At 31.9% G+C, this 20,203-nt stretch overlaps 1 protein-coding gene across 9 annotated transcripts in view; it reads left to right on the top strand.

The window, feature by feature from the left end:
* LOC134721809 (protein CBFA2T1-like) overlaps positions 1 to 20,203 on the top strand; it is a 66,550-nt gene that overhangs the window by 40,170 nt on the left and 6,177 nt on the right. For 4 of the 9 annotated variants that reach the window (XM_063585038.1, XM_063585044.1, XM_063585039.1 and 1 more), the window contains one exon: positions 17,963 to 18,100. In XM_063585038.1, coding sequence (XP_063441108.1) covers positions 17,963 to 18,100 — 138 coding nt within the window. The other 5 variants (XM_063585040.1, XM_063585043.1, XM_063585047.1 and 2 more) reach the window with 5 other exon arrangements.

Below are 20,203 nucleotides of genomic sequence, written 5' to 3'. Positions count from 1 at the left end.
TTTTTATCAATTACACCTTTGGTTAATGAGTTTTGATATGGGGAAATAAATAACCATAGGTACTTACACCTAAGGGAAAGGGGTAGCCGCAGATAGTAGTTAATTTTATAGGGAACTAATTGTTGAAGAATTTTCGGGAAAACAATTTAGGAACTTGGTGTTGCGGAAATTTAAAGAAAATAAATTACTTTTATAGTTTCTTATGGTGACCATATATAGTATATCAAATACAGTAGAAATACAGACAGACTTTGCAGTCTCATTTTGAAGAAAAAAATATAACCATTATCTTTATTCATAAATGCATATTTGTACCCTGAGGGGTTGATGGCATAAGAACAATACAAATAACACAAACAAGTGGCGTATCCAGAACTTTTCATAAGGGGAGGGGCTGACTGACCTAAGGGGGGAAATTTCAATCATGCGTCAGTACTTCCCTATATAATCAACCAATATATTCCAATGAAAGGGGGGCCCGTCCCCCATGCCACCCCCCTGCATCCACTTATACTAACATATAAAATGCAGGTCTGGAGTACATTGCACCCTCCTCAGTACAAACAATTTTTAGAAGAACAAAACAAACAAGCTGCATAATTTTAAATGTATTGTCATAAGAATTGTAATTTATTGTTTTTAAATATGTATAATATGAAAATTCTGTAAATCTGCTGAACAAAAAATGCTTCAAGGGGACAAACTTTGAAAAAATTACCTTATTAAATTATCTTGTTACAAGGATTGGAATTTTGAGATATAGTTAAAAACAGGGTACATATGTTTTTGAATTACATAAGGTCTTTTTGATAGACCAAGGTTTAACCTCTTTTTTAAGCCATCAGCCCCACAGTAAACTTATAAGCATCAGAGAACATTAAATTGTTCAATTTGCAACATCCTGTATTATGATTTACATTTTTTCATACAATTTGTAGTAAGGAAAATAATAAAGAAAATTATTGATAAATAAAAATTTTGGTTCAACATATGTTGCAGGGATTGTGATTCCTAAGGTTATAAAACATTATTATAGTGCAGTTTAAATTCTCTTAACCAGGAGTCAATCATTGATTAAAAACTACACAAAAATGTATTTTTTTTTATATTTTGTACTGATTTGGCAAATTGTACTAACATAGGTTGATATTTATAGTAATGAACCGCAATCTTTTTTCTTTAAATATAATTTTCTGGAGGTAATTCTATTTTGAAATTTAAATGCAACTCTATCTCTCACTCCCCCCCCCTCAAAAAAAAAAACAAACCCAAAACAAATACCATGTACAATCATGTATTAAAATGAAATTGAGGTCATTAGCTGAAGTATCATCACAATCATCAATTTGTGGGTGTATAATTAATATAAAAAAGTTAGTCCGGCGGCTTTGTGAAAAATTGTGCACATCCTGTTACAAGCATGAAATTTGGCATAGACCTTCCTCAACTATTACTCTTTTGTTTCAGATAGGGAGGCATTTGAAAAAAATGTCTCACTTCCGGTAAAATCCAAAATGGCGGACGTCATACTTAAAAATGAGCCCAATATCGAAGGCTAGCGTGTAAAAATGTGTTATTATCATGCTACTATCATAATATTTGGTACAGACCTTTGTTTTGTACTACTTTTGGATAAATTAAATAGATTAGATGTCTTCAGAAACCCCACTTCCGGTTAAAATCCAACATGGCGGACATTGTACTTAAATAAGCTAATTTTTTAGGGAGGGTTATTGAAATGTGTTTTCACGTATTACTACTATCATTAAATTGTGTAGGAACCTTTCTTTGGTGCCTCTGATGGCTAGAATGTATAAGACATATGTCTTAAAAATCCTTACTTCCGGTTATAACCAAAATGGGGGACATAGAAATATCATTTTTTTATTCAAATTTTCAACTTTTTTCAAAATGTAAAGAAAATGATTTTATTTTGTGTTGGTCATTAAACTTTTGGCTTTAAGTTATCCCCAAAACCACTTATTCTAGCATGTTGTAAATGTTTGAAAATTAAGTTGACACTTCCGGTAAAAATATGACGTAAATTTCAAAGATGAGTCCTCAATCTATTTTTTCGATGTAGAGTTTTGAATAGATTGATTAAAACAAAACAAAATCACTATAGTATTAAAAAATATTTAAAATTACTACTATTTGGCCAAGCATACATGATTATTCAGTCACCACCACATGCACACATCGCAGTGCACGGAATACCCGGTTTTCCACATTAAAAATAACCGCGGCATCCTTTCTTACATCCATAATGTACAAGCTTCTGAAAAAATGATGAGGTCTCAGAATTGTTTTTTAAAGGGACCCTCTTTGTCCCTTCGCAATCCATTAATGACTAGACTATGTAGCATAATAGTCAAACTCAGGCTCGTCTCTCTAAACACCTGCATTAGTATATTGCACGTTTTACATGCTTGAAAAGACTAGGCCAAGTCGTGGGAATAGCCTCACTTATAATGAGCTTTCCATTTTGTGCAAAAATTGACTATCTTGCTTCGTTAATCATATTAGCTCTATCTGATAAGTTTTTTTTCCCTTTTAAAGCAAAGAGAGAACCGTATCACAACCGGTAAAGGTATGGGTCAGAAAAAAGTGTGTGTGATCACTCATTGCCAAGTGCATTTGAAAGGCCATTGATAGATATTAATCCAAAGATTTTTCCCTCCCAAAACACAATCCATAGTTTGTCTGCCCCTATGTCACGGAATAGCGAAATAGTATTGACAGCATAATCAGTGACTGTTAATCATGACTCGTTTAAGTTCGTGTTTCACTGCATCAGACACATGCACCATGATTTAAGTGTCAGTCTCTTTATGTGAACATGGTGCTACACTTAAAATACATCACGTGTTGGATAAGATAGAATATCCTGAGCATTTGTTGCTACTACTACCATACTCACCAAAGACTTCATCCACTCTTGTTACAGTTTCAAGGTATTTTGTTAAGGTAAGGACATAATACCCAATCATCATACTCGTTCGGAAACACTTTTAAACTGTAACAACAGTGGATGTAGTGTCGGATGTGAACATAGGCGATACTGGTAGTTTGAAAGCTGCTAAAAGAAGCAAGAGCAACATTAAGGGGAAAGGGAATACACAGACGAATCCAGGATTAAAAACATCCTCAAAATTGGCAAAGTTTTCTGAGAGATGACAACAGTAAGAAAGAACTTTTAAGTTTTCATTCACAGCAGCTTGCTCAATACAATTTTGAGTACAAGGTAGTTGAAGCAACAAATGCTCAGGATGTTCAGTGTTATCCAACACTTGATGATGTTTCAAGTTTAGCACCATGTTTGCACGAAGAGGCTGACACTAGAATCAAGATCGATGTGTCTGATGCGGTGAAACACAGACTTAAATGAGTCATGACTCAAACAGATACTGATGTAATTGCTGTTTCGCTATTCCGTGACATAGGGGCAGTCAAACTTTGGTTTGCATTTAAAAGGGAAAAAGTATGAGATATAGATATATATCAATCAATGACCTTTCAAATGCACTAGGCTTTAATAGAGAACACGTTTGCTGGAAAAGGAACTGCGTTCGTGACATTAATGGAGTTTGAAGATGTGACTATAGCATTTAGAATGATGATTGACCATCCAACATCACAATATGGATTTGATAAGTTTAATGTCATTGAAAACGATACGTGGCTTTGTTGTAAGATCGTAAAAAAAGAAACAGATTTGGTTAACAAGCCAAGAAAATATGTGTTTTGGGAATTTAACGATGTGAGAAACAATACCACAGTCTTTGTAAATGTTGTTAATCAGCTCTCCGATTGTGAATTGCGGCCTAACGAGTACGCTGATTGGGTATATGTCCTTGCCTTAATAAAATACCTTGAAACTGAAATACGAGTGGATGAAGTCTTGGATGCGTCAGGTAGTTATAGCAACAAATAGTCAGGATATTCTATCTTATCCACCACGTGATGTATTACAAGTTCAGCACCAAGTTCACATTTAGAGGCAGACACTAAAATCATGGTGCATGTGTCTGATGCAATCAAACACGAACTTAAACGAGTCATGATTCGAACAGTCGATAATGATGATGCTGTCACTACTGTTTCGCTATTCTGTCACATAGGGGTAGACGAACTATGGATTGTGTTTGGGAGGGCAAAAGGCAATGAGTGATCTGAGTGATCTGACCCACTTATTGTTATCCATGCCTTTACCTGTTGTGATATGGTTCTGTCTTTGCTTGGAAGGGAAAAAAGACTATGTTGGAAACATTGATTGCATTTGAAGATGTGACTTTAACAAAAAGAATGATGATTAATCAGACTAAATCACCGAGGTTTTCTGTAAGATCGCACAAGCTTAACAGATGGGTATAACATTGTTAACGAAGCAAGAAAATAACTATTTGCGCAAAAAGGAAAGCTTTTTGATGCTATCCCTCAACTTGGTCATGTCTTTTCCAGCATGTAAATCATGCAATATACTTAGGTAGGTGTTTAGGGAGACGAGCTTGGGATTGGCTCTTATGCAACCCACTCCAGGCGAGGACAAAGAGGATAGCTTTTTAAAAACTCTTTTTGAGACCTCATCATTTTGTCAGAATCTTGTACATTGTGGATGTAGGAAAGGATACCGCGGTTATTTTTAATGTTCAAAATCGGGTATCCCGTGCACTGCGATGTGTGCATGCCATGGTGACTGTTAATAAAAATGTATTCTTGGCCAAATAGTAGTAACTGTTTTAGTATTATGGTGATTTTTTTTTTAATCAATCTATCCAAAACTCTGCATCGAAGAAATAAATTGAGAACTCATCTTTGAAATTTATGTCATATTTTTACCGGAAGTGTCAACTTTATATCTAAACATTTACAACATGCTAGAATAAGTGGTTTTGGGGATAACTTAAAGCCAAAAGTTTAATGACCAACACAAAATAAAATCATTTTCTTTACATTTTGAAAAAAGTTGAAAATTTGAATAAAAAAATGATATTTCTATGTCCGCCATTTATATTTAAAGAGGTAAGGGTCTTAAAGACATATGTCTTATACATTGTAGCCATCAGAAGCACCAAAGAAAGAATACTTCACAATGTAATGATAGTAGCAATACGTTAAAACACATTTCAATTACCCTCCCTAAAAATTAGCTTATTTAAGTACAATGTCCGCCATGTTGGATTTTAACCGGAAGTGAGGTTTCCGAAGACATCTTATCTACTTAATTTATCCAAAAGTAGTAAAAAACAAAGGTCTGTACCAAATATTATAGTAGTAGCATGATAATAACACATTTTTACACGCTAGCCTTCGATATTTGACTGATTTAAGTATGATGTCCGCCATTTTGGATTTTACCGGAAGTGAGACATTTTTTTTCAAATGCCTCCCTATCTGAAATAAAAGAGTAATAATTGAGGAAGGTCTATGCCAAATTTCATGCTTGTAACAGGATGTGCACAATTCGTCTGAAATGTGCTTGTAGCCGCCGGACTAAGTCAGATATAAATGGTTATGAAAATAAATAAAAGCAGTTTTCCTTCTTATTATAAAAAATCAATACCATCTGATAAAATAATTATATGTTGAGCAAAATGATTGAATTGTTTACATGCAGCAGTGGACACCTGTCACCAAACTTTTACCTGTGTCAGCTCTTACACTTCCCACAGAATAAAGTCTTATCTCTTTGGCCATTACATGATGTCAATTTCACAGTTAATCATAATTGTTTACCATATTTATTAATGTTTAATTTGGATTAGGATAATCTTTGGTATTATGATGATGCTCAAAACAGTAATTGCTGGTAAGGTGTTCATGTGTAAAATTATAAGTTAATCTGTACTTGTCCACAGGTTGTGGTGTATTACTGCTGTAACATAATGGCTAAACGCATGTAACTACCATAGTAGTATGCAATCTTAGTTTTGTGGAAAAACTATTTTATTCAGCCAGGCTTTCTGTTTAAATCTGATTGTTCTGATAATCAGGGGCAATTTAGATTATATATTTTGCATGAACTTTATGAAAATGATATTATATAACATTTGTTTACATTTATGGACATACAATTTTGATTAATGTAAAAAAAGGTGGTTTTATACCTCAAATTCTCTCTTCTTGAACTTAAACCTTATTTGTAATGATGATTACTGCAAGAATTCACCATCAGAATATAATGATGTTAATATTGAAATCTATTTAGACATATTGATAGTTGATTATTTTTATTTTGTTAGCCTTTCTGGTAAATTATTAGCTCACCTGGCCCAAAGAGGAGCCCCTAAAAAATTAGAAGAAACAAAAATAAATTAATTAGTATTAAAAAATGCAAATTTTCAACCCTTAAAGGAATGAGGACCCCATTACTCCAATGCTCCTGGCCCAGCCATTTATCTCCCTTTAATCAGAATTGACTTCCTTTGAATTGTATTCTATTATCTGACATATTCAATTCTGGCAGTATTGACTCTGCACCCATGGTTCTCTTTAAAGACTGAGTTATAATGTCTTATATATATTTACAAAATGAAACTATTAGTATAACATTAAATGCTAATTGCAGCTCACAACATGACTTTTATTAGAATTCAATATCTGCAATTGTTCTTAATTATAAGAGGGTCTCTAACCCTTGCTTTGTGCCTGGCTGTGTCTGGCTTCTCTGTTAACAGTCTGTACTTCTCATTAGAAAGAGTTAATAGCAAACTGGCGCCAGTTGTGTTTTCTTTTCAAATGGTTACACATGCTAAACTTGTCATCTACTATCTTCAGTGAGAAGTGAGAGTGGTTTTTGGCACTGGCTTATATCAAGAGAATTGTGCCATGTGTTTGCCATATGGTGGAATGTTTCTGTTTTGTAACTGTTTTATGACCTTCCAGTTAAACCCTGTCACATTACACATCTTTGGACATCTGGTCAGTTATTACATTGGTGGCAGTGGTTTTGGATAAGACTTTAAAGTTGTCATATTTGCAGAGTTTTTTTTTTAAATTTTAACATTTAATTGGAGTCCCAATAATGTGTCTTTAAATGTGTTTTTCTGTTGACTGATGTCTTAATTGTGAGCTTTGACATCAATGTGTCAGTACAGAACAAAGCATACTAGCATAATATTTGCTCTGAAAATTAAACAGCAATCAATCACACTGTAAAATATTTGTAAATGATTTCACAAATTTTTATAATCAATATTCAACCATCCACATAACCAGTCAAGATAGTTTGAAACAATTACTGTAATGTTTCTATTAATTTAAGTAAAGATTTCAGAACTTTCCAAAATTATTTTTAATAAAGAGTTAACATTGACTAGATCTCTTTTGCAACAAAAATCAATAAACATGAATATTACTAAATATAAATATAATGATTGAATTTGACCAAATGCTGCATGAAATATTGAATTATATTAAGTTGACTCCTAGAGGACACATGTAACATTTGGCTAATATACTGAAACAGACGTGGCTAATATACTGAAACAGACGTGTGATTAAATGTATGATGACAAATACTTGGTTTGGAAAAACCACAATCAAAATTTTGTCTAATTAAAATTTAGGCCAATTATGGATCAGTATTCCTCTGTTATTATACCCTCAGTAAAGTTTTTGGTATTTAGATGTTACTCTGTGTCTGGTCATCTCTGAATCAGATGCAGTATGGTTTAGACACCTTTTTATTCTCCCATTGTACTTGGCCCATTTGATGAACATCTCACAGTTGTAGATGACTTATGGCTGACCAGAACTTGCAAATCACATCATGTCTTTCCATCATGGTTGCATGTATGTTAACATCTTTACTAGCCCAGGATTAGAATTCTGCTTCTTCCTTTCAAATATTGACCAGAGGTGACCCTTAGTTGTGAATTTTAGATGGCAGATCAGTGTCGCTTGCAGATCTCGCGCATTTGTAGTAGCTTGGGTTCTCTGTTTGGTTGCTTGCTTGATGTTCTGAGCGGCATTCTTTGTTTGATAGTTTCATTCTTATCAATTAATTATTTAAATTGAAATCACCATATTAAACACTCTTTACCTTATAATTTTGAAAGGACAGTCCACATGGTAAATACATGGATAACATTTCTTAAAGATCATGTTATTGTATATTATTATGATGTAAAAGCCCTTAAACTTGTAAAAACTGCTGAACATTTTCATCAGTTTACAAATATTATTTGTCATATCTGTGAAGTCATTCTTTTTATTTGCTATTTGTGAAGTGAACAAAACAATTTTCCCACCATTGCAAAGATAAAGGTTAATTTGGCTTCAAATTGGTCTTAAAATAAATAAAATTCTCCCAACTGGCAATAAAGCAACAACCAACAATAATATATAAATAACAGCATGTGGATGGTTCACTTGGACACTGGTCTATCCCCACTATTAGACAGTGTGGCTGATGCAGTCTGTCCTAGAGTGAGTAGGAGGCTTTCTCGTTCAGACCTTGAAGGCATAAAACATTGCTCAGTGCTCGGAGCACAAAAATCATGCTCGAAACATAAAATCCAGCAATTTGATTGGTTGATTTTCGTGTCTGAGTACAAAAATCATGCTCGAAAGTTTTATGACCGTAAGGCCAGGTCTGTTTATTCCAATCGAATCCTCTCTCTATGGTGAAACATGTATTGCTACAATAACATTTTCCTCATCTGTAACGATTATCAAGAAACATTTCAGTTTGTCTTCAAATCATAAAATTAATACTTATATTCGACTTTAGTAGCTTCCTTTTCAAGAAGTTCAACGAAATTTTTACCTATACGATATTTGATTCTCGAAAAATAGTGCTTGTCAAGGACACCTAATCCTTTGATGCCCTGTCCCTCTCCACACTCTTACCAACTTGACACCCTGTCCCCTTCCACGCCCTTTCCATCTCCACACACTGACCACCTTGATACCTTGTCCACTTTACAAAATCTCATTAATCCATTAGATTCCCTTGCATGTTCACATGATATTAAAACTCAGTTCTGTCATTTTCTCTTAATTTTTCTCCTATGTTTATTGATCAAGAAAACAATAAGAATATGAAATGAGAAAAAATCTTAAAGCTGACATGCAAACGCCTGTCCAACACATGTGTTAATTAGTTAATGAATATTGAAGAAGCCTTGAGGTTTATTGTCATGTCACCATCATCAACATGATTACTTTTAATCATACTTAGTAAATGGTCAGAAGGGTTTATCGTCTATTGGCCTGGTATCATTGATATCTATCTGTAATCATGGAATGTTTAGAGGTAGCAATGTATTTGATGTATTCATAAGCAATGAAATTCTTTATTGTTTCATTATTTTTTTAGTTAAATGTCTTGAAGTTTATGAGAAGTTTAAATTCTAAGCTTAGCATCTTAAAGAAGTTTTAAATGTTCTCATAAGGTGTAAATGTAGCTATATATATTTCATCTTACTGTAATGAATGACAACAGAGCCTGTCAGATTACTGCAAAAGAAAATGTTAAATTCAGAGGTTTTCTAATTTTAGTCTATTTTAAAGCAACTCCAGTTAGGCCTAAATTAATATATTGTATGTTTCCCCAATCCCGACCATAATCAAGCCAGGTGTGGGTAGGTTACGTAAGCAAATAATTTTATTTTTTTCAAAAAGCTGAAACAATATCTATTGACCTGACTAGATTGAAAATTAGAAATAAATAAAATAATATTTGACTGAGTTTTGACAATAAAATTTTAAGAGTAGGACCGGTTTTGCAGGGTCAGTCGGGATTGGGGAAACAAACAATATTTTAGTTAAGGCCTTATAGTTATTTATTAAATGTGATGTAGAAATAATATTGTTTAAGAACCAAGAACTGGTATGGACTGGTACATGTTGGTCTTATTGTGTTGTTGTGTTGCTGTCTCTTTTTTTTTTGTTAAAAATTGAATTTGATTTAAGTGGAACTGATAACAAGCTTTTAAAATTTAGAACCTTAAGATTCTGTTGTCTATCTTTAATGGAATCTTCAGAATATTATAAAGTTGGACTTTTTGATTAAGTCCTAGATGTGTGTCTCTCATTGAAGACAATATGCCTGACCTTTACACTGATTTAAATTTTTGTATTGTTAGAATTCTGTTTCATTTAGGTGTATTCAATATTATAACTACTTTTACACCTATTTTAGCATTTCAACTTGCTTTAATCAGAATTGTCTTTTATACAGAGCTTGTTATATGTTTCATTTATAGACTTGACAGGACTATATATTACAGAGAGGCTCCGTCTATTTAAAGCATGCTGCTTTAGAGTAATACTTCTGAGAAATTCTTGCTAGGTAATCTCTGTTCATTTGTCATCACATTTCTGGTCCAAGTTCTCTAGAAAATAATCTGCCACTAATTGAATCATCACATGACTGCCACCTGACTTTGTCCCCATGGAGACCAGTTCATTGCTTTTACACCTGATTATCTCCCTTGGGCAATAACATCCTCCTTCCATATTAATTTTCTGTCAGTGTCCTCAGGTTGCTGTTGAAGTATGCAATTGTTTTAAAGACAAACCTGGGAATGTAGTAAATTGAAAATAAATGTAATTTATTGACAATTGCTTTTTCAGTATCTTTGTAAAAAATCAATTGTTTTTTTTCAAGACAGTTCAAAGTTTGTTTTGTAGTCAGTTTCATAACAGCAGGTGATGTGTAAAGTAAATACATTGAATTATGTAGAGGAGTTAATATATAATTTCTGTGTATGTTGAAAAATCACAGCTTTCGTAGAGGTGTAAATATAAATTACTTAAAAATTAGTTCTCACTTTTGCAATAAATAAAGTTATATAAAATTATTTTTTGATATCGTCAAAGTTGATGTCAGAGATGCTATTTATACTGACCCTACAGTGAGGTAATATTTTTTGTAAATGTTTGGATGAAGAAAAGAAAAAAATTGCAAAATAACATATCTGTTAAAATATCATCATAATCTTTAGATCTCCAATGGATAAATTAAATATCTTAACTCTTACAAATCAGCGTTAATATAAAAATATCTTTTTATCCAGACAAATTTGAAAATTAATGTAAAATTCATGTGTAGAGTAGGGGAGTTATGTAACAGTTTCATCACTCTGCCAGATTTGTTATGTTTTGTTTGACCTCTAACCCTGCATGGTGTAGTGTTCTGATATTGATAACATGTGGTATATGATTTCACATACCTTGCTGGAACCAGTCTGTCTGCCAGCTGTAATGTTTAACAGATGTTTTATGTAATGTGTTTAGCACAGGTGGGAGTTAAGTAGTAAGGATTCTGAAAGAAAAAGGGGGGGGTGTAGTAAGAAATGGAGGGACACCAGTGGGAGTAAGTAGAAAGAATTCTGAGGAAGGGGGGATGTAGTGGGAAATAAGAAATGGAGCGCTGCATGTTTAACACACATGAGAGTAAAGAGGAAGGATTCTGAGGGAGGAGGGATTTAGTAGAGAATGGAGGGATGCATTATTTTTCCAGGTGACAAATGCCTGAGTTTTGTGAGTGTCATTCCTAGATATGTTACTAAAATGTTTTGCTTTACCCTCAGATTTTAACTGCTGTCATCTGTCAGCAATAAAGTGACTGTAGGTAAGATTTTTTTTAAACAGACAGATGTTTGAGTTTATTAAATTGTCAGATATCAATCAATTCTAAACTGCACAACTAAGGAGTCACATTCAAATCCTCCATCCCCATCCAACTACCCTTTCATTCAACCTCACCCATTATATATATAATAACATTGTATTTGAAAGGTCTTAGTGTTCAAAAACTTGTATATAAATATATTTGAGCCATACTAAATTGTTAACAAAAGGGACAAGTTTGATTGAAGACAAACTCACAGGCCTTTACTAATTGTAAGCCTCACCTTAAGTGCTTATTTTGCAGACTGATTAAATATTTAGTATTTCATTCAATAAAGTCTGTCATATCCTGCTACAAGGAGTCCTCTCTTAATTTTATTGACTTCTGTTTAAGGATTGCAGCTGTTTTTATATAATTGTTGCAAAATTGATATAATATAGAAAAGGTTAACATTATGGTTAAAATGTTATAAATCATTAAATCATTTAGTTTTCAATTTGAGTGTTTAATTCCCATATGGTTGTTCTACAGGCATGTCACCTGTTCTACTGTTATCCGTGTGTCACCTGTCCATGGTATAAATATTTTACCTGCAATGCAATGCCCTAGAGAGAAAATGCTTGGAAAGCCTCATTAAATTATTAATGTTCTAAATGGAGTCACAGATGAAATGCAGGAATAATGGAAAGAAGACATTAAATCCGTTATTGTTGGATTTTATTGCTTGTTTTCCTGTAATCCTTAGTAATGAGTGGATCATCACCAGAAGACATTCATCTTTATAAACTACAAACAGATTATCATGAAAGATAAAAAAAAATCAAAGATTTTTATTACTTCTAAAAATGGAATTAATGTTTGGGGAATGATGTCTTTTAGTATTTGGAAAATAAAAATATTCTATTCTATTCTAGAATAAAAATTTCAAAGCATGAGGATTTTAGATTTAAATATTTTTTTAATAGCTAAGAAATATTGTTCAGTCTGGTTTCATGTGGATTATTGGTTATCATTAATGTCCAATGGCAGATATTAGATAGGTTTTAATGTCTTACCTGTCATACCTGTTTTCTGTCTGCTAATCCAAAGTTAGCAAAGTTTCTGCATGGTCACATAAATGATGTCCAGTACTTTAAACAATTATTTGTAATTGTCTGAAAGAAGTTCTCTGGACTGAATCAATAATTATACTTTATTAAAATACATAAAACATCTAAAACATGCTAATTCAAAGATTTCATAAAAATATAAACATGACCATCAAAAATAAAAATCTCGCATATATTTCAATAGTAAAAAAAATGTAATTCAGATCTTCTTTAAATGTTCCGTATAACATGTAAAATGTTATACAAAATATCCTCCCTCAAAATGTATGGACATATGGTACAATAAAAAACCCACTTACTGCCCAGAAAAATCTAATTTCATTAAGATTTTAAGCTTTGTGTATTATTAGGCAAAATAAAATCAAGCGCATGCCAGGCCAAAATTACTTTCTTCTTAATCTTATATGAGATTCATCAGAGAATTTAGGAAAATTACAGAAATGTATAAATTATAGAAGAACTGACTTGACAAGGGAATAAAATAATTGCTCCATGAATTGAAACAATGATTTTTGTCCAGAAAAAATCAATATATTAAAATTAAAATTTAAATGATGTTTTCTTCCAGAGTATCAGTTATCACATTGAGCAAAACAATTGTCATGGTTATATTGACTATGGGGAAAATAAAATTATATTTATATCTAGAATGAACATTTTGAAATCAAAAACAAAGATTTAAGACATCTGAATTAAAGTTTTCGGAAGGTAAATTAGTGTATTTGGTATAATTCTTAGATGTATTTGTAATTGGATCCAAATGGGAAATATTTATTAAGTATGTTTTAAGTGATCAAAACCAAAAATACCACAAGTGTGAACCAATATTAATAATTGATAGCAACTCAATTAAAAGAAGGATATATTGGGATACTGATATTAATTGGGTACATTATCTAGTTTAAACTGTTGTACTGAGAACATCAAAGTCAAATTAACGTAAAAAGTAAATATAAAAACAAACACTAACAGATTAACAGTAAATAATTCAAATTTCCTTCTAAAGATTGTTTGCAGAAGAAATAAATTTGTTAATTTACTAAATTATTTGTGTATATGCACAAATAACTGATTAATTAGTTTGGCAATCATTAGAAACAAGCGATTCCTTAATACCTGTTTCCCTGAAACAAATTAATTGATTGGTTGGAATTTGCTTATCAAAGAGAAGACAAAAGCAAAACCACATGACCAGGCTCCAGCTTCAAAAACACAAATGATTAGAATGTAATGAAAGAAATGTGATGTGTAATAGGAAACAGATTGGGAGATTTTCTACAAATTTTCTCTGACAGTGGAAGGCGGAACTCATTAACACCTAAGCCAGACTCTGCCGTACAAAGTATCAAGCCATCTGCTATTCATTAATGATAATTGGTCTATATTCTTGGGTTCTTGGCCAACAACTGAATTCCCACTGCATATTTAATATGTTTTTTGTTTGTTTTACTTGTGTTTTTAATTTGTGAGGCTCCAAGGCTAAGAATGAGGAAAGTTTTATGTACTTTTCTTCATGCTGACAAAAGTAGGACTAAATTTGGAAGCTTTGGGTGTGTACAAATAAATTAATAACAATAATGGAGGACATTTAGTTCAGGAAATTTGTAGATTGACATATGGAAATGAAAAAAATATCTATTATATTTATTTGTATAATTATCATTAACTGATATCATTTTAAAAAAAAATATTTAAAAATGAGAAAATAAGTATGCATGATAATCGAATTCCACCTGAGCAAGAGTAAAAAGCAACGTTGCTTAAAAAAAATAACATATAAAACTGTAACAATATTAACAGTATGAAGGGTTATAATCAAAGTTAAATAAAATGTTTTGGGAAGCAAATATTCCTATCATTACATCCTCTTTTTCTTTCAACTTCAATGACAGAAAAAGCATAAAAAGCAGGATTATTTTGTTTAGCAGATCTATATAAAATACAATACTTCAGACCCAAGTATTTTTACAATAGGTTTGGCATTTCCAAATAGCATGTACTTGTTATAGCAAATATTTATTTAACCACTTATATTAAGAGAATAGATATGTGACCTGATATAACCTTTCATGTCCCCTCCACCTGGGCCTCACCACTGTTTGTCATTTTTAAGAGGTTTGTTTTGATTGGTTGATGAGAAGATACATCTGACTCCCAAGAGGAAGCAATACACATGGATAACAACTTCACATTGATTTGGTAGCTCTGCCAATTTCATTCTATTTCATTGATGGATGTAGTTTGTTTTGTGTATTGATATATTTGTATTTTTACATTGATGACATTTTGTGGTGGATCATCAAAATTTTGACTGACAAACAGTGATTTTTTTGTGTGTGGATTTATAACATTAGTTTTTTTCCTAGAAATATTACGTATAAACATTGATATACTAAAGGGATGTTAATCTAATGACCAATTGTGAGTATGACAGCTTAGTCTATTATTAAACAATATTGTTCTATCATTTGATAATCGTAAATGCTTTATTTTGGATTTTTTTTACTGTAAATATGGATAATTGTTTAGTTTTCTAAATGCAATTAAAATTGAAATCATGAATTATATAGTATCAGCTAGATGTACAAATCATTAAAATCCTCAAGATATTTCTCAATTGATTTGGATTTTTTTTCAATTTGAAATTTTGTTTGATATTGCAATTAAAAAAAATTGTATTGATGTGCAACTGCATTTGGAAAACAAAAATGTTTAAAACAAATATTGTGATATGGATTATCACTCATCATGGTAATTAAATTTTACTAATGATTTCCATATAATCCAATTGTTTTAATTATTGTATTGTAGAAAAATCAAGGCCTTAATTTTCTTGTTTGAATGGTTTTACATTTGTAATTTCAAGGCCTTTTATAGCATGTAAATTGTAATATGGGTTTTGCTCAGGGTTGAAGGACGTTCAATGACCTAAAGTTGCTAACTTTCTCGTCATTTGGTTTTTGGTGAAGAGTTGTCACATTGGCAATCATACAACATCTTTTTATTATCCCCTTTTTAAAAAAGAATGCAAAAAGACATAAATAACACATTTATGATATTGAATTCTTTTATTTCTGAAATTTAAGTATTTAATTGAAATATATATTAATGGTAAAAAAACTACCTAATTAAGTAAAATCAAAACATTATATCATTCTTCCGGCAAACCTTGAGCAATTTCCTCAAATTGTTGACGAATATTTAAGAGTTTATTTAAGAGTCGTATTAAAGGAGTATAAATATTCTAAACTTAAAAGATGAATAAATTATGGAAGATTATTCCAATGACTAAAAAAGAATTGCTGAGATATGTGGGCACAATATGGTATATATTAATCCATGAGGAAAACAAACTGATTGAAGCCAGCAGTGAATACAGTCATAAAATACACAGTTGATTATCTCCATTCTGTCATTAAATCTGTCACTGATTAAAATCATGGGGGTCCACCTGTGTCCCAGCAGGGTAAACAGACGTGATGTATGCCCTGGAGCATGTCGGTCACGCCTCCTGTCATCTGTTATAACAGGCAGTAGATGCAGGTACTTGTTACGGTTGATTTATCTTTGTCAAACAAGCTGTAAGAGATTTGATTACTTGTTTATTAGCCATCTGATGGTCTGATAATTTCAGGAAGTGGTACTGACACACCCCCTTCTTAGCAATGCAGGTAGTAATTGTTTGATGGCTAATTCATAAAATGTTTGTAATAAAACTGAAAAGAAGGATTTAAAAAAATTGTTGTCATTTTATAACAATCATGGTTCAAGAAGGTTGGGGTATGTACATTTATACATGCGTTGGATATTCTTTATAAATTTTTTACATTATTTACATAGTAAAAAAAATGTACTGTATCTGGAAGGTTAAAGTTGAGCAGATGGAATAACAACAGTTTTAGTATTTAGAAATTGGAGATGAACATTTGTAATGTTGTTTTTTTTATTAAATCATTATAAATTCATCACCTAAATAGTACAGAGACGCAATAACAAAGAGATTTTTACTGAAAAAGTAACTGGTTTTACCAATCGTAATTATCCTGTTTATAAATACAAGTGTCAAAGTGTTTTGTGAATCACCAATGTAAATGAGGAGTTATGACAAGTGATCATGGATATTTAGATTTGAATTTTACAACAAAGTGCATTGTTATCCAACATATAAGGATTAGAGGAATATTTATGATTAACAAAATGTTTTAATTTGTGGTAGATATTTATGTGAGACTAGTGGTCCAGCCATAGCTATATCAAAACCATATTCCAATATGAAAGTTAAATGTAAACTCATGTATATATTTAGTATGTTTTGGTGAAAAAACCCTTGAAATATTTGGTTTCCCTAATTTTTTTCTGATGTTGGGATTTCCAAACCATGTGTTTTTGTGTAAAGAACTTCTTACAGGTCAGAACAGTCTATTAATTACATGTATATGACAGATGTACTGTAGACAACATTTCAAATATAATATGAAGTACACTGCACTCTGGTGTAATGTGTAGGAGGGTCCTTATAGTAAAGTCAAGTAAATCTGGGTGGCACGGAAATAGATAGATATTTGGGTCAGTTTTCAACTTGACTTGTGTTCATTTTGACAAAGAAAAATTGGGTGGAATAAAGTTTGTTTATAGTTTAATAGTTACAATGTAATTATTTATAGATTTATAACATGTTAACTGGCAATATAACCACCTATTGACTTGTAATGATAAGACAAAACAACACATGTGTTACATTGAAGCATATGGCTTTTGTTGGTAACATGCTGATGTTCTTTTCTACCTAGCAATACAATAAAACAATATTTCAGTGTTAATTCTGCTTGAAAATCCACATTGAAAACGCATGGGACAAGTATTTGGTGTAGGACAGATACTGCTTCTCTTTCAGGTTTAATTTTATGTATACTTTTTTTTTTACTGTGGATTCATTTAATTTCGTGAGTACCAATTTTGGTGGCTAAGGAAAACTTGCATACTTGTGGATATTTAGATTCATGTTTTGTCAAAGTGCATGTACATACCTTTAAAAATATTTTATTTTGTTGAAATTTTAAATTTTTGGATCCTCTGTACCCACGAAATCCAAGAAAATTGGTATCCAACAAATATTAATGATTCCACAGTAGACAACAGATATGATCTACTGTAAAGTAGAATACTCAAGGGAGATTATCTGTCAATTGTCTCCTTCTGTTGTTACAGGTCTATTATACAGTGTTACACTCAGGGGAGATAATCTGTTAATTGTTTCTTTCTGTTGTTTCAGATTATCGTGAGAACATTATGCCAGAGTCACCTGACATTAAAACACCAACACAGCAATCACCACTTAATATGACAGGAGGTATGGGCAGTACAGTTAGAGATGTACCACGCCCACAGTCAGGGGGAACAGCTCTGCCAGGTATGCAGATCATCATTATATTGCATTTACCTTGTAAATCTCTCCCTTCTTCCTTCCATCCTTTAAGTTCAAACAAAATAGTTGTTTATAAATATATGTCTACTTGTATACAAGAAAATTAGAATTATATAAAACAAGCTCAGGTTGATCATTTAATTTACATACTGACTTTACATGTACATGTAACAAATGTTTCAGTAGCTTTACCATGTTGGTTTTCCTTTCAATAAGAAATAACCTGATCAAAACCTATACAAGAAGGGAAGGCCTAGTAAGTTTGTACACATTTTTATATCAGTTTAAAGTTCATGATTTGATTTTGATATGTTAATCTTAATTATTTATTTTTGTGGGGTAGGGTTTGAAGAATACCATATTCAGGGTGAAATGCTTACATAACCTTTTATTTTGATAGTTACATTTTCCCTTAAACTAAAGTATGAGAAGGAGGGTGAAGTTTCTTTCATAAAATTTGTGCTTCTATACTCAAATATCTCTGAATTCTGAAGAAAAAAAATCAGAATTGAAAAATTTGTGGAAAAAACTGAAAGTTTATATTAGTTTTGACAGTAATTTCTGTACATAAATGTCTTACTGGAAACAGCCTCACGTTTCAAGTAAAACAGTTGATGCACTGATTTTCAGTAGATGATACAATTTGCAGCAAAAAATATATTTTTGATTAATAACAAAAAATAAATAGATGATTTTTTAATGTCAAATCTGAATAAATAAGGAAATGAATAATTCATATGAAACAAATTGAAAATGCAGATTTGAAACTATAAATCACAGTAGTATCTGAAGAAAATCTATTAAATATGTTACCAGATATGAATGGCTTGATGTTAAATGTAATTGTTTTTGCACAGCAGGTTCCACTGTAATTATTTAATCAATGTTTAACTATGTATAAATAGGCTCTGATTATTATCAGTGGGTAATCACTTTATATAATTCATTCTGGCTGTGAGAGATAATAAGATTCTCATTAATAAAAGTAATTGAAGATCATCATGGTTATAATATTGAGAATGGAGAAAGGGGATTGTGTCAAAGAGACAACAACTTGACCAAGGGGCAGAAAACAGCCCATGGCCACCAATGGGTCTTCAATACACCAATCCGGCACCCAGAGGCGTGTTTCACCTGACCCCAAACAAAAATTTGTTCTAGCTGTTTGAAAAAAGGACATCCAACCTATATTATCCTTTTTAAAAAGTTTATTGTTCTGTAGCTTATCAATAGATTAAAAACAGAGGAATTTTATAAAACATTTGAATTTGAAGAAAAAGTAGGTCGAGTAAACAACTATGGTTAACAACATTATAATCACATGGTTCTGCTGCTGAATAACCTTAATGACCTTCAGACTGTAGTACTAGTGTTGACTTCCTGTACAGCTGGTACTTATTGAAAGTGAAATAATTGTTTTCCTCTTTATAAGTTGTTTACCATGATAGTGGTCTGGTGATAACCATGTGGTCAACTTGTTTACATTATAAGTGGTCAGGTGAAAATACCATGTGGTCAGCCTGTTTGCCAAGTGATCTTATGATAACATGTGGTCATCTTGTTTACATAATTAGTGGTCAGGTAATAATATGTGGTGACTTTGTGGTTATCTTGTTCACCAAGTAGTGGTCAGGTGATAAAAGATGTGGTCAGCCTGTTTACATTATGGTCTAGTGAAACTAACATGTGGTCATCCACAAGATTGTCACCTGGTTTATTATTGTTATTTGACCTTTCAAGTGTGGTCAGTTATTTTTTATGTATTATTGCTGTTTAACCTTTATTGGTAGCATCCACAAGGTGTTAAGCTGTTTTAATTGCATATATGTTATTTGACATTTAGTCACCAACAAAATGGTCAGCTGTTTGTTTAGCACCTGAAGGTACTGTGTCCTCCTGATAGTTTATTCAAGGTAATAAATATCTTCAAGTTGGCCAGCTGAGTGTAAAAAAATAGTTAAAATATTATTTTTTTGAGTTAACACATACATTATTAGATTATATATGTAACCTCCTAACTTGCACTAAATTAAAAGAGGGAGGTTTGAGTAATAGCTGAGGCATATGAAGGAGGTTAAAGTAATACCA

This window comes from Mytilus trossulus, chromosome 6 (genome assembly GCF_036588685.1).
Source record: "Mytilus trossulus isolate FHL-02 chromosome 6, PNRI_Mtr1.1.1.hap1, whole genome shotgun sequence".
Lineage (NCBI taxonomy): Eukaryota > Metazoa > Mollusca > Bivalvia > Mytilida > Mytilidae > Mytilus > Mytilus trossulus.
The sequence above is the reverse complement of the archived record's forward strand: the minus strand, read 5'-3'. Positions and strand labels throughout refer to the sequence as shown.